The sequence below is a fragment of the Panulirus ornatus genome, chromosome 59 (genome assembly GCF_036320965.1).
Source record: "Panulirus ornatus isolate Po-2019 chromosome 59, ASM3632096v1, whole genome shotgun sequence".
Classification (NCBI taxonomy): Eukaryota; Metazoa; Arthropoda; class Malacostraca; order Decapoda; family Palinuridae; genus Panulirus; species Panulirus ornatus.
The window spans coordinates 8302481-8322857 of record NC_092282.1 but is presented as its reverse complement, the minus strand read 5'-3'; the positions used below and the strand labels follow the sequence as shown (position 1 = coordinate 8322857).

The 20377-nt window shown below is 40.0% G+C and overlaps 1 protein-coding gene across 45 annotated transcripts in view; it reads left to right on the top strand.

Annotated features, from left to right (window-relative positions):
* LOC139767191 (muscle calcium channel subunit alpha-1-like) overlaps positions 1-20377 on the top strand; it is a 1449841-nt gene that overhangs the window by 1188414 nt on the left and 241050 nt on the right. For all 45 annotated transcript variants that reach the window (XR_011717010.1, XM_071696301.1, XM_071696297.1 and 42 more), the window contains one exon: positions 13521-13790. Coding sequence is in view for 44 of the 45 variants with exons in the window: in XM_071696301.1 (XP_071552402.1) it covers positions 13521-13790 (270 nt within the window). In the remaining variant the exon portion in view is untranslated. The remainder of the gene's footprint in view (positions 1-13520; positions 13791-20377) is intronic.

Genomic DNA, 20377 nt, shown 5'->3' with positions numbered 1-20377 from the left:
CAAATAGTATGAAAAGAAAGAAAGATATATATATATATATATATATATATATATATATATATATATATATATATATATATATATATATATGTGAATAAGAGCAAGGTTATTAGGTACAGTAGGGTTGAGGGTCAAGTCAATTGGGAGGTGAGTTTGAATGGAGAAAAACTGGAGGAAGTGAAGTGTTTTAGATATCTGGGAGTGGATCTGGCAGCGGATGGAACCATGGAAGCGGAAGTGGATCATAGGGTGGGGGAGGGGGCGAAAATTCTGGGGGCCTTGAAGAATGTGTGGAAGTCGAGAACATTATCTCGGAAAGCAAAAATGGGTATGTTTGAAGGAATAGTGGTTCCAACAATGTTGTATGGTTGCGAGGCGTGGGCTATGGATAGAGTTGTGCGCAGGAGGATGGATGTGCTGGAAATGAGATGTTTGAGGACAATGTGTGGTGTGAGGTGGTTTGATCGAGTGAGTAACGTAAGGGTAAGAGAGATGTGTGGAAATAAAAAGAGCGTGGTTGAGAGAGCAGAAGAGGGTGTTTTGAAGTGGTTTGGGCACATGGAGAGAATGAGTGAGGAAAGATTGACCAAGAGGATATATGTGTCGGAGGTGGAGGGAACGAGGAGAAGAGGGAGACCAAATTGGAGGTGGAAAGATGGAGTGAAAAAGATTTTGTGTGATCGGGGCCTGAACATGCAGAAGGGTGAAAGGAGGGCAAGAAATAGAGTGAATTGGAGCGATGTGGTATACCGGGGTTGACGTGCTGTCAGTGGATTGAATCAAGGCATGTGAAGCGTCTGGGGTAAACCATGGAAAGCTGTGTAGGTATGTATATTTGCGTGTGTGGACGTATGTATATACATGTGTATGGGGGTGGGTTGGGCCATTTCTTTCGTCTGTTTCCTTGCACTACCTCGCAAACGCGGGAGACAGCGACAAAGTATAAAAAAAAAAAAAAAATATATATATATATATATATATATATATATATATATATATATATATATATATATATATATATATATATATATATATGTGGTATACCGGGGTCGACATGCTGTCAGTGGATTGAACCAGGGCATGTGAAGCGTCTGGGGTAAACCATGGAAAATTCTGTGGGGCCTGGATGTGGAAAGGGAGCTGTGGTTTCGGTGCATTATTACATGACAGCTAGAGTCTGAGTGTGAACGAATGGGGCCTTTGTTGTCTTTTCCTAGCGCTATCTCGCACACCTGAAGGGGGAGGGGGTTGTTATTCTATGTGTGGCGAGGTGGCGATGGGAATGAATAAAGGCAGACAGTATGAATTACGTACATGTGTATATATGTGTCGGCATGTATATTTGCATGTGTGGACGTGTATGTATATACATGTGTATGTGGGTGGGCTGGGCCATTTCTTTCGTCTGTTTCCTTGCGCTACCTTGCTAATGCGGGAGACAGCGACAATGCAGAATATATATAAATAATTGTGACAATAGGCTCTCTGCTGTATTTGACACACCCCTAAATTGTTTGAGAATATTTTGGAAGGAAAAATATTTAACCATATATAAGCATTCAATATTTCTTCATTTGACGTATATGGAACATTATATTATCATTTCTATATGAATTATTTCTCTATGAATGGAATAAATTTCCAACAAATATGGGAAGTTTTACTGTTGCTCATACAACATACAACTCCTAAAACATGAATCAAAGCATTCCATTGTTTACAGCAGAACAAAAAATTATTCATAATATTACAAGAAAATCTACAGGGACTCCTTTATATACAGATTACATGCATAATTAGACTTAAAGTTATACTATACATAAGTTTCCAAGGAATATTTTTGGACACATTTTCTGACATATATTGTTCTGTGTTGAAGATTATCATATTGAATATATGAATTATTTCACATGTATCAGTAGGACTTCAGCTCCTATAATATTGCATCAACACATCCAGTTTGAAGTCTACACTCAAAGAGTGGAGGAAAGTGCAGGATGACTGCCTCGCATTTTTTTTTTTTTTTTTTAGTATTTACATCAAATCCAGATGCATAGACAAGTAAAATGCTCAGTAAATGGTACAGTGTTTGTGCTGGTAGATTATTCAAAATTTTAAACATTTTGATGGATGTCTAATACAGAAAGTACCTGTTTATTAATCACTTGATTTTATGATGAATGGAAAACCATGTTTTTGCATTGAAATTAGATAAGATGCAGCTCTGTATAGTGGTATGAAAATTTTGTGAATGGTTGTACAACTATTTTAGAGTTTCAGTATGATAATTTACAAGAAAAAATCTGGGAGCAGTGTACAAAGGGCATTTTGGGTATTACAGGTTGAGATAAACTGTCTATGTAATTATCTATTTGTGCTGTACAGGGAGGGAGTTTTTAAGTGATTCTTGTATAGATATCTTATTTTTGATGCTTCGTTAAATCCAGATGCATAGACAAGTAAAATGTTCTGTAAATGGCACAGTGTTTGCACTGGTAGATTTTTAAAAATTTTGAACTTTTTGATGGATGTCTAATACAGAAAGTACCTGTTTATTAATCACTTGATTTTGTGATGAATGGAAAACCATGTTTTTGCATTGAAGTTAGATAAGATGCAGCACTGTACAGTGTTATGAAAATTTTGTGAATGGTTGTACAACAATTTTAGAGTTTCAGTATGATGATTTACAAGAGAAAATCTGGGAGCAGTGTACAAAGGGCATTTTGGGTATTACAGATTAAGGTAAACTGTCTATGTAATTACCTATCTGTGCTGTACAGGGAGTGAGTTTTTTAAGTGATTCTTGTATAGATATTATATTTTGATGCTTCAGTTAGAGAGAAATGTGAGTTGAGGGAAGAGTATAGAACATATCTTAATTGTTACTGTGTTAAAACAGGTCTGGACAGAGAGGTAAGGAACATCATATTATTCCTGTCCTGTTCTGAGATTTATTAGGAAGTGCTGATTAATTGTTAAGTTCGTGAACTTCATGAAATTAGAATCAAACACAGAAGTTGTAAGATCCTGTTTATCATATGATCTTGCTTGGTATTCAGGCACATACCAATGCTATAGTTAGTATAGACTTGATCCTAAGTGTTTAGATGCAGTATAACTTTTAGAAGATTATTTTTTTTAGAATATGTCTTATATGCTGCAACATAGACTGAACCTGGGCGTGTGAAATGTCTGGGGTAAACCATGGAAAGGTCTGTGAGGCTTGGATGTGGATAGGAAGCTGTTGTTTCAGTGCATGTGCACATGACAGCTAGACTGAATGTGAATGAATGTAGCCCCTTTTTTTGTCTATTTTCCTGGCATTACCACACTGAAGCAGGGGGCAGTGATGCTGTTTCCTTTGGGGAGAGGTAATGCCAGGAATGGATGAAGGTAAGCAAGTATGAATATGTATGTCGTGTATGTGTATGTAAATGTGTATATGTGTGTATGGATATTTGGGGAGGTGATAACAATTAGTGGTGATGTGAGAAGGAGATGGAGTGAGTATTTTGAAGGTTTGTTGAATGTGTTTGATGATAGAGTGGCAGATATAGGGTGTTTTGGTCGAGGTGGTGTGCAAAGTGAGAGGGTTAGGGAAAATGATTTGGTAAACAGAGAAGAGGTAGTGAAAGCTTTGCGGAAGATGAAAGCCGGCAAGGCAGCAGGTTTGGATGGTATTGCAGTGGAATTTATTAAAAAAGGGGGTGACTGTATTGTTGACTGGTTGGTAAGGTTATTTAATGTATGTATGACTCATGGTGAGGTGCCTGAGGATTGGCGGAATGCGTGCATAGTGCCATTGTACAAAGGCAAAGGGGATAAGAGTGAGTGCTCAAATTACAGAGGTATAAGTTTGTTGAGAATTCCTGGTAAATTATATGGGAGGGTATTGATTGAGAGGGTGAAGGCATGTACAGAACATCAGATTGGGGAAGAGCAGTGTGGTTTCAGAAGTGGTAGAGGATGTGTGGATCAGGTGTTTGCTTTGAAGAATGTATGTGAGAAATACTTAGAAAAGCAAATGGATTTGTATGTAGCATTTATGGATCTGGAGAAGGCATATGATAGAGTTGATAGAGATGCTCTGTGGAAGGTATTAAGAATGTATGGTGTGGGAGGCAAGTTGTTAGAAGCGGTGAAAAGTTTTTATCGAGGATGTAAGGCATGTGTACGTGTAGGAAGAGAGGAAAGTGATTGGTTCTCAGTGAATGTAGGTTTGCGGCAGGGGTGTGTGATGTCTCCATGGTTGTTTAATTTGTTTATGGATGGGGTTGTTAGGGAGGTGAATGTAAGAGTTTTGGAAAGAGGGGCAAGTATGAAGTCTGTTGGGGATGAGAGAGCTTGGGAAGCGAGTCAGTTGTTGTTCACTGATGATACAGCGCTGGTGGCTGATTCATGTGAGAAACTGCAGAAGCTGGTGACTGAGTTTGGTAAAGTGTGTGAAAGAAGAAAGTTAAGAGTAAATGTGAATAAGAGCAAGGTTATTAGGTACAGTAGGGTTGAGGGTCAAGTCAATTGGGAGGTAAGTTTAAATGGAGAAAAACTGGAGGAATTAAAGTGTTTTAGATATCTTGGAGTGGATCTGGCAGCGGATGGAACCATGGAAGCAGAAGTGGATCATAGGGTGGGGGAGGGGGCGAAAATTCTGGGAGCCTTGAAGAATGTGTGGAAGTCGAGAACATTATCTCGGAAAGCAAAAATGGGTATGTTTGAAGGAATAGTGGTTCCAACAATGTTGTGTGGTTGCGAGGCGTGGGCTATGGATAGAGTTGTGCGCAGGAGGATGGATGTGCTGGAAATGAGATGTTTGAGGACAATGTGTGGTGTGAGGTAGTTTGATCGAGTAAGTAACGTAAGGGTAAGAGAGATGTGTGGAAATAAAAAGAGCGTGGTTGAGAGAGCAGAAGAGGATGTTTTGAAATGGTTTGGGCACATGGAGAGAATGAGTGAGGAAAGATTGACCAAGAGGATATATGTGTCGGAGGTGGAGGGAACGAGAAGTGGGAGACCAAATTGGAGGTGGAAAGATGGAGTGAAAAAGATTTTGTGTGATTAGGGCCTGAACATGCAGGAGGGTGAAAGGAGGGCAAGGAATAGAGCGAATTGGATCGATGTGGTATACCGGGGCTGACGTGCTGTCAGTGGATTGAATCAGGGCATGTGAAGCGTCTGGGGTAAACCATGGAAAGCTGTGTAGGTATGTATATTTGCATGTGTGGACATGTATGTATATACATATGTATGGGGGTGGGTTGGGCCATTTCTTTCGTCTGTTTCCTTGCGCTACCTCGCAAACACGGGAGACAGCGACAAAGCAAAAAAAAATATATTTTTTTGCTTTGTCGCTGTCTCCCGCGTTTGCGAGGTAGCGCAAGGAAACAGACGAAAGAAATGGCCCAACCCACCCCCATACACATGTATATACATACACGTCCACACCCGCAAATATACATACCCATACATCTCAATGTACACATATATATACACACACAGACACATACATTTATACACATGCACACAATTCACACTGTCTGCCTTTATTCATTCCCATATATATATATATATATATATATATATATATATATATATATATATATATATATATATATATATGGGGATAGGGGAGTAAGAATACTTCCCACGTATTCCCTGCGTGTCGTAGAAGGCGACTAAAAGGGGAGGGAGCGGGGGGCTGGAAATCCTCCCCTCTCGTTTTTTTTTTAATTTTCCAAAAGAAGGAACAGAGGGGGCCAGGTGAGGATATTCCGAAAAAGGGCCCAGTCCTCTGTTCTTAACGCTACCTCGCTAATGCGAGAAATGGCGAATAGTTTGAAAAAAAAAAGAAAAAAAAAAAAAAAAATATATATATATATATATATATATATATATATATATATATATATATATATATATATATATATATGTATATATATATATATATCCCTGAGATAGGGGAGAAAGAATACTTCCCACGCATTCCTCACATGTCGTAGAAGGCGACTAAAGGGGACGGGAACAGGGGGCTGGAAACCCTCCCCTCCTTATATTTTAACTTTTTAAAAGGGGAAACAGAAGAAGGAGTCACATGGGGAGTGCTCATCCTCCTTGAAGGCTCTGATTGGGGTGTCTAAATGTGTGTGGATGTAACCAAGATGAGAAAAAAGGAGGGATAGGTAGTATGTTTGAGGAAAGGATCCTGGATGTTTTTGCTCTGAGTGAAACAAAGCTCCAGGGGAAAGGGGAGGAGTGGTTTGGGAATGTCTTGGGAATAAAGTCAGGGGTTAGTGAGAGGACAAGAGCAAGGGAAGGAGTAGCGCTACTGAAACAGGAGTGGTGGGAGTATGTGATAGAGTGTAAGAAAGTAAACTCTAGATTGATATGGGTAAAACTGAAAGTGGATGGAGAGAGACGGGTGATTATTGGTGCATATGCACTGGGCATGAGAAGAAAGATCATGAGAGGCAAGTGTTTTGGGAGCAGCGGAGTGAGTGTGTTAGTAGTTTTGATGCACGAGACCGGGTTACAGTGATGGGTGATTTGAATGCAAAGGTGAGTAATGTGGCAGTTGAGGGAATAATTGGTATACATGGGGTGTCCAGTGTTGTAAATTGAAATGGTGAAGAGCCTGTAGATTTATGTGCTGAAAAAAGACTGGTTACTGGGAATACCTGGTTTAGAAAAAGAAATATACATAAGTATACGTATGTAAGTAGGAGAGACGGTCAGAGAGCGTTATTGGATTACGTGTTAATTGATAGGCATGCGAAAGAGAGACTTTTGGGTGTTAATGTGCTGAGAGGTGCAACTGGAGGGACGTCTGATCATTATCTTGTGGAGGCAAAGGTGAAGATTTGTAGAGGTTTTCAGAAAAGAAGAGAGAATGTTGAGGTGAAGAGAGTGGTGAGAGTAAGTGAGCTTGGGAAGGAGACTTGTGTGAGGAAGTACCAGGATAGACGGAGACAGAATGGAAAAAGGTGAGAACAAAGAAGGTAAGGGGAGTGGGGGAGGAATGGGATGTATTTAGGGAAGCAGTGATGGCTTGCGCAAAAGAAGCTTGTGGCATGAGAAGGGTGGGAGGTGGGCAGATTAGAAAGGGTAGTGAGTGGTGGGATGAAGAAGTAAGATTATTAGTGAAAGAGAAGAGAGAGGCATTTGGATGATTTTTGCAGGGAAGGAATGCAAATGAGTGGGAGATGTATAAAAGAAAGAGACAGGAGGTCAAGAGAAAGGTGCAAGAGGTGAAAAAGAGGGCAAATGAGAGTTGGGGTGTGAGAGTCTCATTAAATTTTAGGGAGAATAAAAAGATGTTTTGGAAGGAGGTAAATAAAGTGCATAAGACAAGGGAACAAATGGGAACTTCAGTGAAGGGGGCTAATGGGGAGGTGATAACAAGTAGTGGTGATGTGAGAAGGAGATGGAGTGAGTATTTTGAAGGTTTGTTGAATGTGTTTGATGATAGAGTGGCAGATATAGAGTGTTTTGGTTGAGGTGGTGTCCAGACTGAGAGGGTTAGGGAGAATGATTTGGTAAACAGAGAAGAGGAAGTAAAAGCTTTGTGGAAGATGAAAGCCAGCAAGGCAGCGGGTGTGGATGGTATTGCAGTGAAATTCATTAAAAAAGGTGGTTACTGTATTGTTGACTGGTTGGTAAGGTTATTTAATGTATGTATGATTCATGGTGAGGTGCCTAAGAATCGGTGGAATGCCTGCATAGTGCCATTGTACAAAGGCAAACTGGATAAGAGTGAGTGCTCAAATTACAGAGGTATAAGTTTGATGAGTATTCCTGGTAAATTATATGGGAGGGTATTGATTGAGAGAGTGAAGGCATGTACAGAGCATCAGATTGGGGAAGAGCAGTGTGGTTTCAGAAGTGGTAGAGGATGTTTGGATCAATTGTGTGCTTTGAAAAATGTATGTGAGAAATACTTAGAAAAGCAAATGGATTTGTATGTAGCATTTATGGATCTGGAGAAGACGTATGATAGAGTTGATAGAGATGCTCTGTGGAAGGTATTAAGAATATATGGTGTGGGGACAAGTTGTTAGAAGCATTGAAAAGTTTTTATCGAGGATGTAAGGCATGAGTACATGTAGGAAGAGAGGAAAGTGATTGGGTCTCAGTGAATGTTGGTTTGTGGCAGGGGTGTGTGATGTCTCCATGGTTGTTTAATTTGTTTATGGATGGGGTTGTTCGGGAGGTGAATGCAAGAGTTTTGGAAAGAGGGGCAAGTATGCTGTCTGTTGTGGATGAGAGCTTGGGAAGTGAGTCAGTTGCTGTTCACTGATGATACATTGCTGGTGGCTGATTCGGGTGAGAAACTACAGAAGCTGATGACTGAGTTTGGTAAAGTGTGAGAAAGAAAAATGCTGAGAGTAAATGTGAATAAGAGTAGGGTTGAGGGACAACTCAACTGGAAGGTAAGTTTAAATGGAGAAAAGGTGGAGGAAGTGAAGTGTTTTAGATATCTGGGAGTGGATTTGGCAGCGGATGGAACCAAGGAAGCAGAAGTGAGTCATAGGGTGGGGGAGGGGGGCGAAAGTTCTGGGAGAGTTGAAAAATGTGTGAAAGTCGAGAACATTATCTCGGAAAGCAAAAATGGGTATGTTTGAAGGAATAGTGGCTCCAACAATGTTATATGGCTGCAATGTGTGGGCTATAGATAGAGTTGTGCGGAGGAGGGTGGATGTGCTGAAAATGAGATGTTTGAGGACAATATGTGGTGTAAGGTGGTTTGATTGAGTAAATAATGAAAAGGTAAGAGAGATGTGTGGTTGAGAGAGCAGAAGAGGGTGTTTTGAAATGGTTTGGGCACATGGAGAGAATGAGTGAGGAAAGATTGACCAAGAGGATATATGTGTCAGAGGTGGAGGGAACGAGGAGAAGTGGGAGACCAAATTGGAGGTGGAAAGATGGAGTGAAAAAGATTTTGAGTGATCGGGGCCTGAACATGCAGGAAGGTGAAAGGCGGGCAAGGAATAGAGTGAATTGGATCGATGTGGTATACCGGGGTTGACATGCTGTCAGTGGATTGAATCAGGGCATGTGAAGCGTCTGGGGTAAACCATGGAAAGTAGTGTGGGGCCTGGATGTGGAAAGGGAGCTGTGGTTTCGGGCATTATTGCATGACAGCTAGAGACTGAGTGTGAAGGAATGGGGCCTTTGTTGTCTTTTCCTAGCGCTACCTCGCACACATGAGGGGGGAGGGGGATGGTATTCCATGTGTGGTGGGGTGGCGATGGAAATGAATAAAGGCAGACAGTGTGAATTGTGTGCATGGGTATATATGTATGTGTCTGTGTGTGTGTATATATGAGTACATTGAGATGTATAGGTATGTATTTTTGCGTGTGTGGACGTGTATGTATATACATGTGTATGGGGGTGGGTTGGGCCATTTCTTTCGTCTGTTTCCTTGCGCTACCTCGCAAACGCGGGAGACAGCGACAAAGCAAAATAAATAAATAAAATAATTATTTTTTTCCATACATATTTGCCATTTTCCGCATTAGGGAGGTAGCGCTAAGATCAGAGGACTGAGCCTTAGAGGAAATATCCTCAATTGGCCCGCTTCTCTGTACCTTCTTTTGGAAAATTAAAGATGGAAGGGGAGGAGGGAATATGTGGGAAGTGTTCTTTCTCCCATATCGCCAGGGATATATATATATATGGCAGAATGCACTATGCATGCATTTTGCCAATCCACAGGTACTTCACCATGATCCATACATACATTGAATATCCTTACCAACCAATCAACAACATAGTCACCCCCTTTCTTAATAAATTCTACTGCTGTACCATCCAAGCCCACCACCTTGTTGGATTTCTTTTTCCTCAAAGCTTTCACTACCTTTTCTCTTTTGACCAAACCATCCCCCCCCCCTGATCCACACCTCTAACACTTCAAAAACCACACTGCTCTTCCCCAGTCTAATGCACTGTATATGCCTATACCCTCTTAATCAGTTCCCTCCTGTATGATTTCCCAGGAATACTCAACAAACTTATGCTCCCATAGTTTGAACACTCACCTTTATCCCCTTTGTGTTTGTGCAATGGCACTATGCATGCATTCTGCCAATCCACAGGTACTTCACCATGATCCATACATACGTTGAATATCCTTACCAACCAATCAACAACATAGTCACCCCCTTTCTTAATAAATTCTACTGCAGTACCATCCAAGCCCACCACCTTGTTGCATTTCTTCTTCATCAAAGCTTTCACTACCTTTTCTCTTTTACAATGGCACTATGCATGCATTCTGCCAATCCACAGGCACTCCACCATGATCCATACATACATTGAATATCCTTACCAACCAATCAACAACATAGTTACCCCCTTTCTTAATAAATTCTACTGCAGTACCATCCAAGCCCACCACCTTGTTGGATTTCTTCTTCCTCAAAGCTTTCACTACCTTTTCTCTTTTAACCAAACACACACACACACACACATGCACGCACGCACGCACGCACGCACGCACGCACGCACGCGCACACACACACACACACACACACACACACACACACACACACACACACACACACACACACCGACTTTCTCACTTTGCACACTATCCCGACCAAAACACCCTACGTCTGCCACTCTGTTATTAAACACATTCAACAAACCTTCAGAATACTCACTCCATCTCCATACTTCATCACTCCAGTATTATTATATACCCCTTTGCCCCTTTCACTGATGTTCATGTTTGTTCTCTTGTCTTATGCATGTGTCAGCAGCTTTGATGCATGAGACTAGGTGATAGTGATGGATGATTTAGATTTGGTGAGTAATGTGGCAGTGGAGTGTATAATTGTGGGGTATTCAGTGTTGTGAATGCAAACAGTGAAGAGCTTGTGGATGTGTGTGCTGAAAAATGATTGGTAATTGGGAATACCTGGTTAGAAAGAGAGACACACATGTATACGTATGTGAGTAGTAGAGATAGCCAAAGGGCATTATTGGATTACGTGTTAATTGATAGTTGCGTAAAAGAGAGACTTTTGGATTTTGATATGCTGAGAGGGACTGCTGGAGGGATGTCTGATCACTGCTTTGTGGAAGCAAAGGTGAAGATTTGTAGAGGATTTCAAATAATAAGAGAGATTGTTGGGGAGAAGAGAGCGGTGAGAGTAAGTGAACTTGGATTGGAGACTTGTGTGAGGAAGAATTCGCAGAGACTGAGTGTAGAATGACAAAAGCTGAGAGCAAATGGTGTGAGGGGAGCAGGTAAAGAATGGGATGTATTTAGGGCAGCATTGATGGCATGTGCAAAAGATGCATGTGGCATGAGAAAGGTGGGAGGTGGGCAGATTAGAAAGGGTAATGACTGGTGGGATGAGGAAGTAAAGTTGTTGAGAAAAGAGAGGCATTTGGATGTTGCTTACAAGGAAGGAGTGCAAATGACTGGGAGATATATAAGAGAAAGAAGCAGGAGGTCAAGAGGAAGGTGCAAGGGTTGAAAAAGAGGGCAAATGAGAGTTGGGTGAGAGAGTATCATTAAACTTTAGGGAGACTAAAAAGATGTTTTGGAAGGAGGTAAATAATGTGCGAAAGACAAGAGAACAAATGGGAACATCATTGAAGGGAGGAAGTGATAACAGGTGGTGATGGAGTATTTTGAAGGTTTGCTGAATGTGTTTGATGATAGAGTGGCAGATGTAGGCTGTTTTGGTCACAGTGGTGTGTGAAGTAAGAGGATCAGGGAGAATGGTTTGGTTAAGAGAGAGGAGATGGTGAAAGCCTTGCGGAAGATGAAAGCCGGCAAGGCAGTGGGTTTGGATGGTTTTGCGGTTAACTTTATTAAGAAAGGAGGTGAGTGTGTTGTTGATTGATTGTTGAGGATACTTAATGTATGTATGAATCATGGTGAAGTGCTAGAAGATTGGCAGAATGCATACATAATGCCATTTTACAAAGGCAAAGGAGGTAAAGATGAGTGTTCAAACTACAGAGGCATAAGTTTGTTGAGTATTCCTGGAAAATTGCATTGGAAGGTATTGATTGAGAGGGTGTAGGCATGTACAGAGCATTAGACTGGGGAAGAGCAGAATGGTTTCAGAAGTGGTAGAGGATGTGTAGATCAGGTGTTTGCTTTGAAGTATGTGTGAGAAATACCTGGAAAAACAGATGGATTTGTATAAGCATCTGGAGAAGGCATATAATAGGGTTGATAGAGATGTGGAAGGTCTTAAGAGTATATGGGGTAGGAGGCAAGGTGATAGAAGCAGTGAAAAGTTTTTATCAAGGATGTAAGAAGACATGTGTACGAGGAGGAAGATGGGAGAGTGACTGGTTGCCAGTGAAGGTTGGTCTGCAGCTGGGGTGTGTGATGTCCCCATGGTTATTTAATTGGTTTATAGATAGGATGGATAGGGAGGTAAATGCAAGAGTTTTAGAGAAAGAGAGGCGAGTATGCACTCTGCTTGATCCTTGAAGTGTCCTCAGTTTTTTAGGTGTGGATCTAGTTGTGTTACCATTTTCTTGCTCTTTAACAGGTTTTCATATTGTCCCCAAATACTTATTCTTTGGTGATTTTGTCTTAAGTATCTCTGCAAATCTGGATTTGACTGGTGTTAGTACATTTCTGTATTTGAGTGCAAACCAGCCTTTCATGGCTCAGGCAGAGTGAGAGGTCTTAGATTATCCTCCAAAGTAACACTAGTAACAGTCATGAAGTTTAATAGAGGAAAATAACCTAGAAACTTGAGAACTTAGACCTGTAACTGACAAAGAGTGATGCCTTTTGTATTACATTAAAGATTTAACTCCCCTTTAGCAAGTCAAAGCTGCACTTTTCCACATTGACTTACTACTCTTGTTATTATAAACTGGGTTTCCTTAAAAGGAGAAAAATAAAAGAAAGAAAAGATAATCATCACAGAAGTTGGCTACGTTCCACTCCCCAACCCTATTTAAACAAAATCTGGCACACTCAAACTGAAGATCTAATTGTACTGCTCAGTGACCTCTTTGAATTCTATTCTCACTCATACTTGTACATGATAAGTTTCATTGGCTGTAGCCTCTCCAAAATATCAAAGAAACAGGAATTACTGCCTGAAGCTCTTCTCCAGTGAGAATTTTTTACCTCACCCCCATTTATCCACCCCACCATCCCTATCCTGAGTGATTACTTTATGGCTAAACCATGGCCTACAAGTCATGGTGTTACAGTAGCTCACATGTTATGTTTCTTTCATTTTACATGTACTTTTTTCAGAGACATTGATATGTCATCATTGGAGTAACTCACAGGGCTTCCTAACCTCCTTGCTAATCCTTCCCCATACACCACCTTTCCTCCACCCGCCTCCCTCACCTCAACTGGATGATCTACACAAACTTTTTTTTACGTAGAAACACAGGGAGCTGCCAAGTCTCCAAGGGTTTACCTCTGTACACATAACAGGTTTTATGTAAGGTTAATGTATATGGATATTATGTGCCCATTGAATAAGAATGCTATGTTACATATTAATTTCTTTATCACACAGAGAAACTGCATAGAATTTGCTCTCAAAGCAAAACCGGTAAGACGATATATCCCAAAAAACCGGTTTCAGTACAAAATCTGGTGGTTCGTCACGTCACAACCATTTGAGTATGCCATCTTTGTCCTCATCATGCTCAACACCATCTCCTTGGCGATGAAGTTTCGAGGGGAACCAGAGACCTACACTCATGCCCTTGACATTCTAAACCTCATCTTCACTGCTGTCTTTGCTCTTGAGTTTGTGCTCAAGATAATGGCCTTCAGATTCAAGGTATGACATCATATTTTGATGACTCAGCTTTTAGCTATGATGTTGTGGAGTGGAGATATTTTTTTCTATGTTTTTTGACTGATATGCTTTATGTTTATCAGAATGGATAGGAAAGATATGACATTCCCTTGATAGGTTACTCAGTAACTACCCCTTTTAATTTTGCCAGGTTTATTGAATTATTTACCAACTGATGGATATGCTTGACTCTCAAATAAGAAACATTTCTTCAAAAAATATGAGACTGGAAAACTCTTCAAATCTGAATTTACAAAAGTAGTTGAGACTGGCCAAGGCATTAATTAATGAAACAAGAGAAGAAGGAGCAAATTTCAAAGAAGAATTAGCATTAAGTCACCAGTGCATGAATAAACTCTTCCTTGTTGAAGGAAGAAGGTAATCAATAAAAAAGATGAAGAGGGGACACTAGATGAATCTTGAGGAACACCACTTTTGAAAGGGAAAGGAAGAGAGGTTGGCTCGTTAACAGTTTTAGAAATGAATCAACCAGAGAGAAATAAGAAAATAAGATAAGGGCAAAGTTCATAGGAGGGGGGTTTAGGTATCAGATTCTTGTGCCATATTCTATCAGAATATTTCAAGTCAATGAGGGCTACAATATGGGATTTACCTAGTTCTCTCATAGATGAAGATTGGATATTAGTAGCACGGGAGACTATCATTCCTGGACCTTGTCCTGTGAAAACTACACTTTTAATCAGAAGGAAGACTGAGATTCACAATGCTTAATGAAATGGAAAGTGAGGAGAGATTACATGACTATGGAGATATTAGAATTAAAAGAAATAGGACAATTGTTGGAAGGATGAAGACATCATTTAGATGCATTTGACCAATTTACATTTTCAAGATGAAGGAAAACTTTTGCTTTTTGGGCAAAACCGAAATTGCTAACCAAGCATATGTATTCTTTTAGAGGCAGTTTCTTTCATATCATGAGGAGGAAAGACATCCATTTCATCTTCCCTGTTTTTGTCCAAAAACAGGAGTGAATGTTGGACTGTTCAGAAAGAAGGGATGTGAACGAGTAAGAGATGCATCAGGAAGTCATGAGATTTCAGTCATTCAAAGTGGATTTGGGGAAAAAGATCATTTAGAAAAGAGTATTGCTATGAGCTTGAGATACAGGAGTAGTAATGCTATTGTGGAAGTGAGAAGAAATAGGTGGTAGACAGAACTCATTACTACAGAGAAAATTTTGACCGAGGACTTGAGAGAATTATCTGTGGAAGAAGAGAGGATATGACATTTCTTTCAATTGTAGGCAGGGTTGGACACTTTATGAGTGTTAACCATAGAAGAGTTTTTTTCCAAGCCAAAATTATCTGGTCTCCTGCCTGAAATGTCTCAGAACAAGAGTTACTAGATGAATTGATAGTCACCAAAGAAGATAGGATGTATGACTCCATTCCTCTATTGTTAACCTCTGCTGTATGTACAGCAAGGACAAAATCATTGCCTGAGGAGTGGAAACGTTTTTCAAACAAAATATAAGAAAAATATTATAGGTGAGTCAGTAATATCCATTGCCACAGTTCACTCTAAGAGGAGGCATTAGACAGAGGAAGCAGAACAATGAAGTATCTACACAAGTTTAATTTGATGAACCAGTCGTTTTAATTGAGCATAAGGGTTTAGGGATGAAAAGCAGTGTTGGGATGTTTGTCACAGCAGTGTGGAGCATAAATGATTTTATCTGATCAATACAAATGAACTTGAGAGCTTCGTTTCCTCTCCTTACTCTAGCAACTGTGTGAGAGGATTTCAGCTGCTTTTGTTGTATTTTTATGCATAGTACCTCCAGTGGTGAGATGTCGATACTTTCACAGAGATTTAGAAACTTGAATATCGTCAAGTTTTTAGTTAGAAGAGCAGAAGGTAATTGATAATGAAATTTTAAGCCAGTTGAAATAAGAGTTTGGAGATTCAAGTTTCATGAGGCATACAACAAGCATGTTAGTTTTGGAGAAGGCATAAATTCCTGCTCTGAAATGGAACTGTGGATGTAAATAATAGTTAGAGATATGAAAAGAATTATTGGAAACATCATTTTCTGGATACCTGGGTGTGTTAGAGATATCAGATTGTAGAATTTCAAGCTAGGTGTTTCATAACAAGAAAGACCAATAGAGACTGCAAATATTTGTGAAATGAACAGAGAAAGAATGAATGCTACCACGAGAGTTAGGGCCAGGATAGGTTACTATTCTTCTACTTTTTGAGTTCTTCCTCTTGTTAACAGCAGCAGTAAGAACTGCAGTTAATTCATTGCACCACAGTGTTAGATACTGAATGTATTTACCCATAATTGAGTTCATGGAGACCTCAGGCTAGAAAGAATGGGTGATAAGCGTAAAGACAAATATTTGAAAAATTGAAGGATAGGGGATGGTATATGCAGGAAGAATAAGGCTTACCCCAGTAGCTTGGTTCTGAAAAAGAGAGGAATCAAGACCATCACTCCTAACATGGAGGGTGTAAAAGGTTCAAGTCACCAGTTCAACAGTCCCAAGTCTTACTCAAGTACCCTTGTAACTGCCATGGTAAATGCATGCCATACATTTGTGTTGATCCTGCAGAAGATATGGATGACTTAAGTGAAGAGACTGATAGGAGAAATGAGATGTGCATAACTTAGTGATTTTAGTGTGATTATGTAAGAAAGAGGGAGGCCTGCATGGAACGCATTTCCACTCATTTAGTGCACATGTAAGAAATAGAGAAAACACCTGCTTTCCTCTTCATGTGACCATGAAGTTATTTAATGGAGAACTTTGATAACAGATAGTAGGGGAAAAGCTAGAATATTTTCCTAGGAAAGAATATTGCCATTGTCTTCACACATGCCAGTCAATTGATATTCTCACACTTAATTGGACTATACAGCCCTAGGATCCCTTTTATAAGGCTTCTGTATATTTGAGTCTGCACTCAAATCAGAAGCAAGAAAATGATGTACTCCTCTGGAGCAAAACGTTCCTTGATTAGACTACTCATTTTCATCCAAGGATGATAATACAGCCTCACTGAAGGTGACTTCTCACCCAAGGTGTAACTGCAAATGCAGGGTAGTCCAGTAACACCTCCTAACACTTATTTATAGTGTGAAAGGTGTAATGTGTCTAAATGTATTTTTGTTATTCATCACCATTTCTTTGTCTGTTTATGAAAGCATAGTATGGATGAAGTATGACTGTTTATGAAGTAAGAGTGGAGTGTACATTATAAAGAAAGAGAAACATTCTTCACTATCCTCCCCATGCTTGCCAGCCAGCCTCCTTCATACTGAATGTTACTGTAAAAGGTGTGATAGTTCAAGTGATTTCCTATTATTTATGCAATGTGCTATACCTATGAGTGAAATAAAAGCACAGAGGAACAAAAGCTTAGTAGAAAGAAAGAAATGTCATCTTCACATCCTTTCTTATGTGGAGCCGTCATACATGTCATTCATACTCCTTTTACCAGTTCATGTTGCCCTGAATCATACCAACCTTCGCCTTTGCCCTTAATCCCTTCAATATGCCTTGGGGCTCCTGCAGCACATGAGAAGCTGGACACATCCACTGGGCAGGACCACAGATCATAAAGTGTGGTGATATTGTGTGTGTGTAATATGTGGGGAAATGATAGGGCAGTTGAGTAGTAAGTGTTCAGTGTCTTCATCATGGTTGTTGCATCATGAGCTTGAAGAGTTTTGAGGTTTGCTGGCTTAGTGTTTGTAGTGTTGCAGTGATGGGTGATATTCAAATCTTACAAAAAAAAAAAGTAAATTGTACATGTCTTTGGAGTGAGGATTCAAATTTGTGTCTGGTAGGGTGGTGTTTAAGACTTCATCAGGTCATTTTGTGATATATATGTCTTGTCACTGTTGTGTTTGTTATGGGTTTGGTGATCTCTGAGAATAGATTGTTGAAATGTGAAGCATGGGTAAGTTTTGTTTTTTTTTTTTCTTTCTTTAGGGGTTGGAAGTTAGTTAAGATGTGGTTGCTGTTGCAATGAAATTGGGCTTACACAAAAGTAGTTGAATGACTTTCTGTGTATTTTCTGTTCCTTTTGAGTGCTAATCTCTGATTTCATGTAGGAAAAATATTTTTTTAGCACTCTTTATTAGAATTTCCTGACCATCCTGCAGATAAAAGTTTAATTGGTCTTCGCTCCCTTTAGATAAACATTTCTAGTTAGACTTAAGAGGACCCTCTTATCTTTATGAAAGTTAGAGGAGACAACCTAAGAGTTATTAGTTGACAAAAGAACAGATTCCAACACTATGTTGCCTCTTCAGTTTTGTAGGGCTGCAGTCACTTCTGTGTTAAAATTCATTTTGAGAAATCATCCATGTGTCTGAAAATACTTGGACATATGAGCTGTACTGTCTATAAGTATCCCAAAAAGACAAATCCAGAGATGTTAAAACAAGGTCAGTAGCCTAAATTTGGGATATTATGCTGCATGTAAGCTTGGACCATGTCTGCTGAAAGGCTAAGTGAACCTGTTTTGGATCACCAATTGACCCAAAACAAAGAACTCATGATCTAGAACACCCCCCTCCCCCCCTCCAAAAAAAAAGAATACCACACCTAGATGAAACACTCTCTAGACAAATTGTTTGTAAGTAAACAACTGACCCAGAGACATTCTTATCTTGAATTTGCTAATATCAAAAAATCTTTGAAATCAGCCAGAACTGGTGATGCTAGGGTGATTAAGAGCTAAAATTTACTTGCTAAAATGCTGTGGTGCTGCACTTAGCCAGGAAAGCTTCATCCTGAATTGTCAAATTTCCTTACATGCCTGCACAAGTCCTCAAGTACTTTTCTGTCCTGGGATGATTCATCCTGTGCCCCCTCTCAAAAGTGAATATACCAAAGATGCATAGTGCAAACCACACTAAACAGTGCACTGAGAACCATCACTGGCTGCCAGGCAACTACAAACCTCAGTATCTTCACAATTTAAGAAAGGTCCTCCTGGTACAGTCCCACTTCAGCATGCTCAACACTCAATTCTATGCTTACCCCTTCCTCACATTTTGCTAACCTCTGCTAACAGTTTCTCCAAACCCCTCAAAATGAAACACTGAGAATACACTAACACAGACAGGTCTGTGGGGCCTGGTTGTGGACAGGGAGCTGTAGTTTAGGTGCATTACACATGACAGCTAGAGAGTGGATGTGAACAAATGCAGCCTTTCTTCATCTATTTTTGGCTTTACCTCACTAATGTGAAAAATGATGAAGTAGGAAAAAACTTATTGACTTATATAACAAGACAAACACTAAACAACTGACCTCCTAACTCAGTATTTCACCCCAACCCACCAGACATACACCCATCAGAAACCACACTCCTGTTTATCCTCCATTACCCATCACTTCGGACACCATATCTACATATCCCAAGACCATTCATACTTATAATGCAGTATGATAAAGAATGCACAAAGAAGAAGGCAATTTCCCTGCATTCTCTGCATATAGATGCACTTCAGTATCACAATGCATTATGATCTATGGTCCTGATTATTCGATATGGCCAACTAAGATCTTAAATGCTGCAGGAATCTCATAAGGTTATAAGGGACTCCTGAGGTAGGAAGTTAAGGTATATATATATATATATATATATATATATATATATATATATATATATATATATATATATATTTTCTTTTTCTTTCATACTATTCGCCATTTCCCGCGTCAGCGAGGTAGCGTTAAGAACAGAGGACTGGGCCTCTGAGGAAACATCCTCATCCAGCCCCCTTCTCTGTTCCTTCCTTTGGAAAATGAAAAAAAAAAAAAAAAAAAAAAAGAGAGGGGAGGATTTCTAGCCCCCTGCTCCCTTCCCTTTTAGTCGCCTTCTACGACACGCAGGGAATACGTGGGAAGTATTCTTTCTCCCCTATCCCCAGGGAATATATATATATATATATATATATATATATTTTTTTTTTTTTTTTTTTTTTTTTATCGAGGATGTAAGGCATGTGTACGTGTGGGAAGAGAGGAAAGTGATTGGTTCTCAGTGAATGTAGGTTTGCGGCAGGGGTGTGTGATGTCTCCATGGTTGTTTAATTTGTTTATGGATGGGGTTGTTAGGGAGGTGAATGCAAGAGCTTTGGAAAGAGGGGCAAGTATAAAGTCTGTTGGGGATGAGAGAGTTTGGGAAGTGAGTCAGTTGTTGTTCACTGATGATACAGCGCTGGTGGCTGATTCATGTGAGAAACTGCAGAAGCTGGTGACTGAGTTTGGTAAAGTGTGTGAAAGAAGAAAGTTAAGAGTAAATGTGAATAAGAGCAAGGTAATTAGGTACAGTAGGGGTGAGGGTCAAGTCAATTGGGAGGTAAGTTTGAATGGAGAAAAACTGGAGGAAGTAAAGTGTTTTAGATATCTGGGAGTGGATCTGGCAGCGGATGGAACCATGGAAGCGGAAGTGGATCATAGGGTGGGGGAGGGGGCGAAAATCCTGGGGGCCTTGAAGAATGTGTGGAAGTCGAGAACATTATCTCTGAAAGCAAAAATGGGTATGTTTGAAGGAATAGTGGTTCCAACAATGTTGTATGG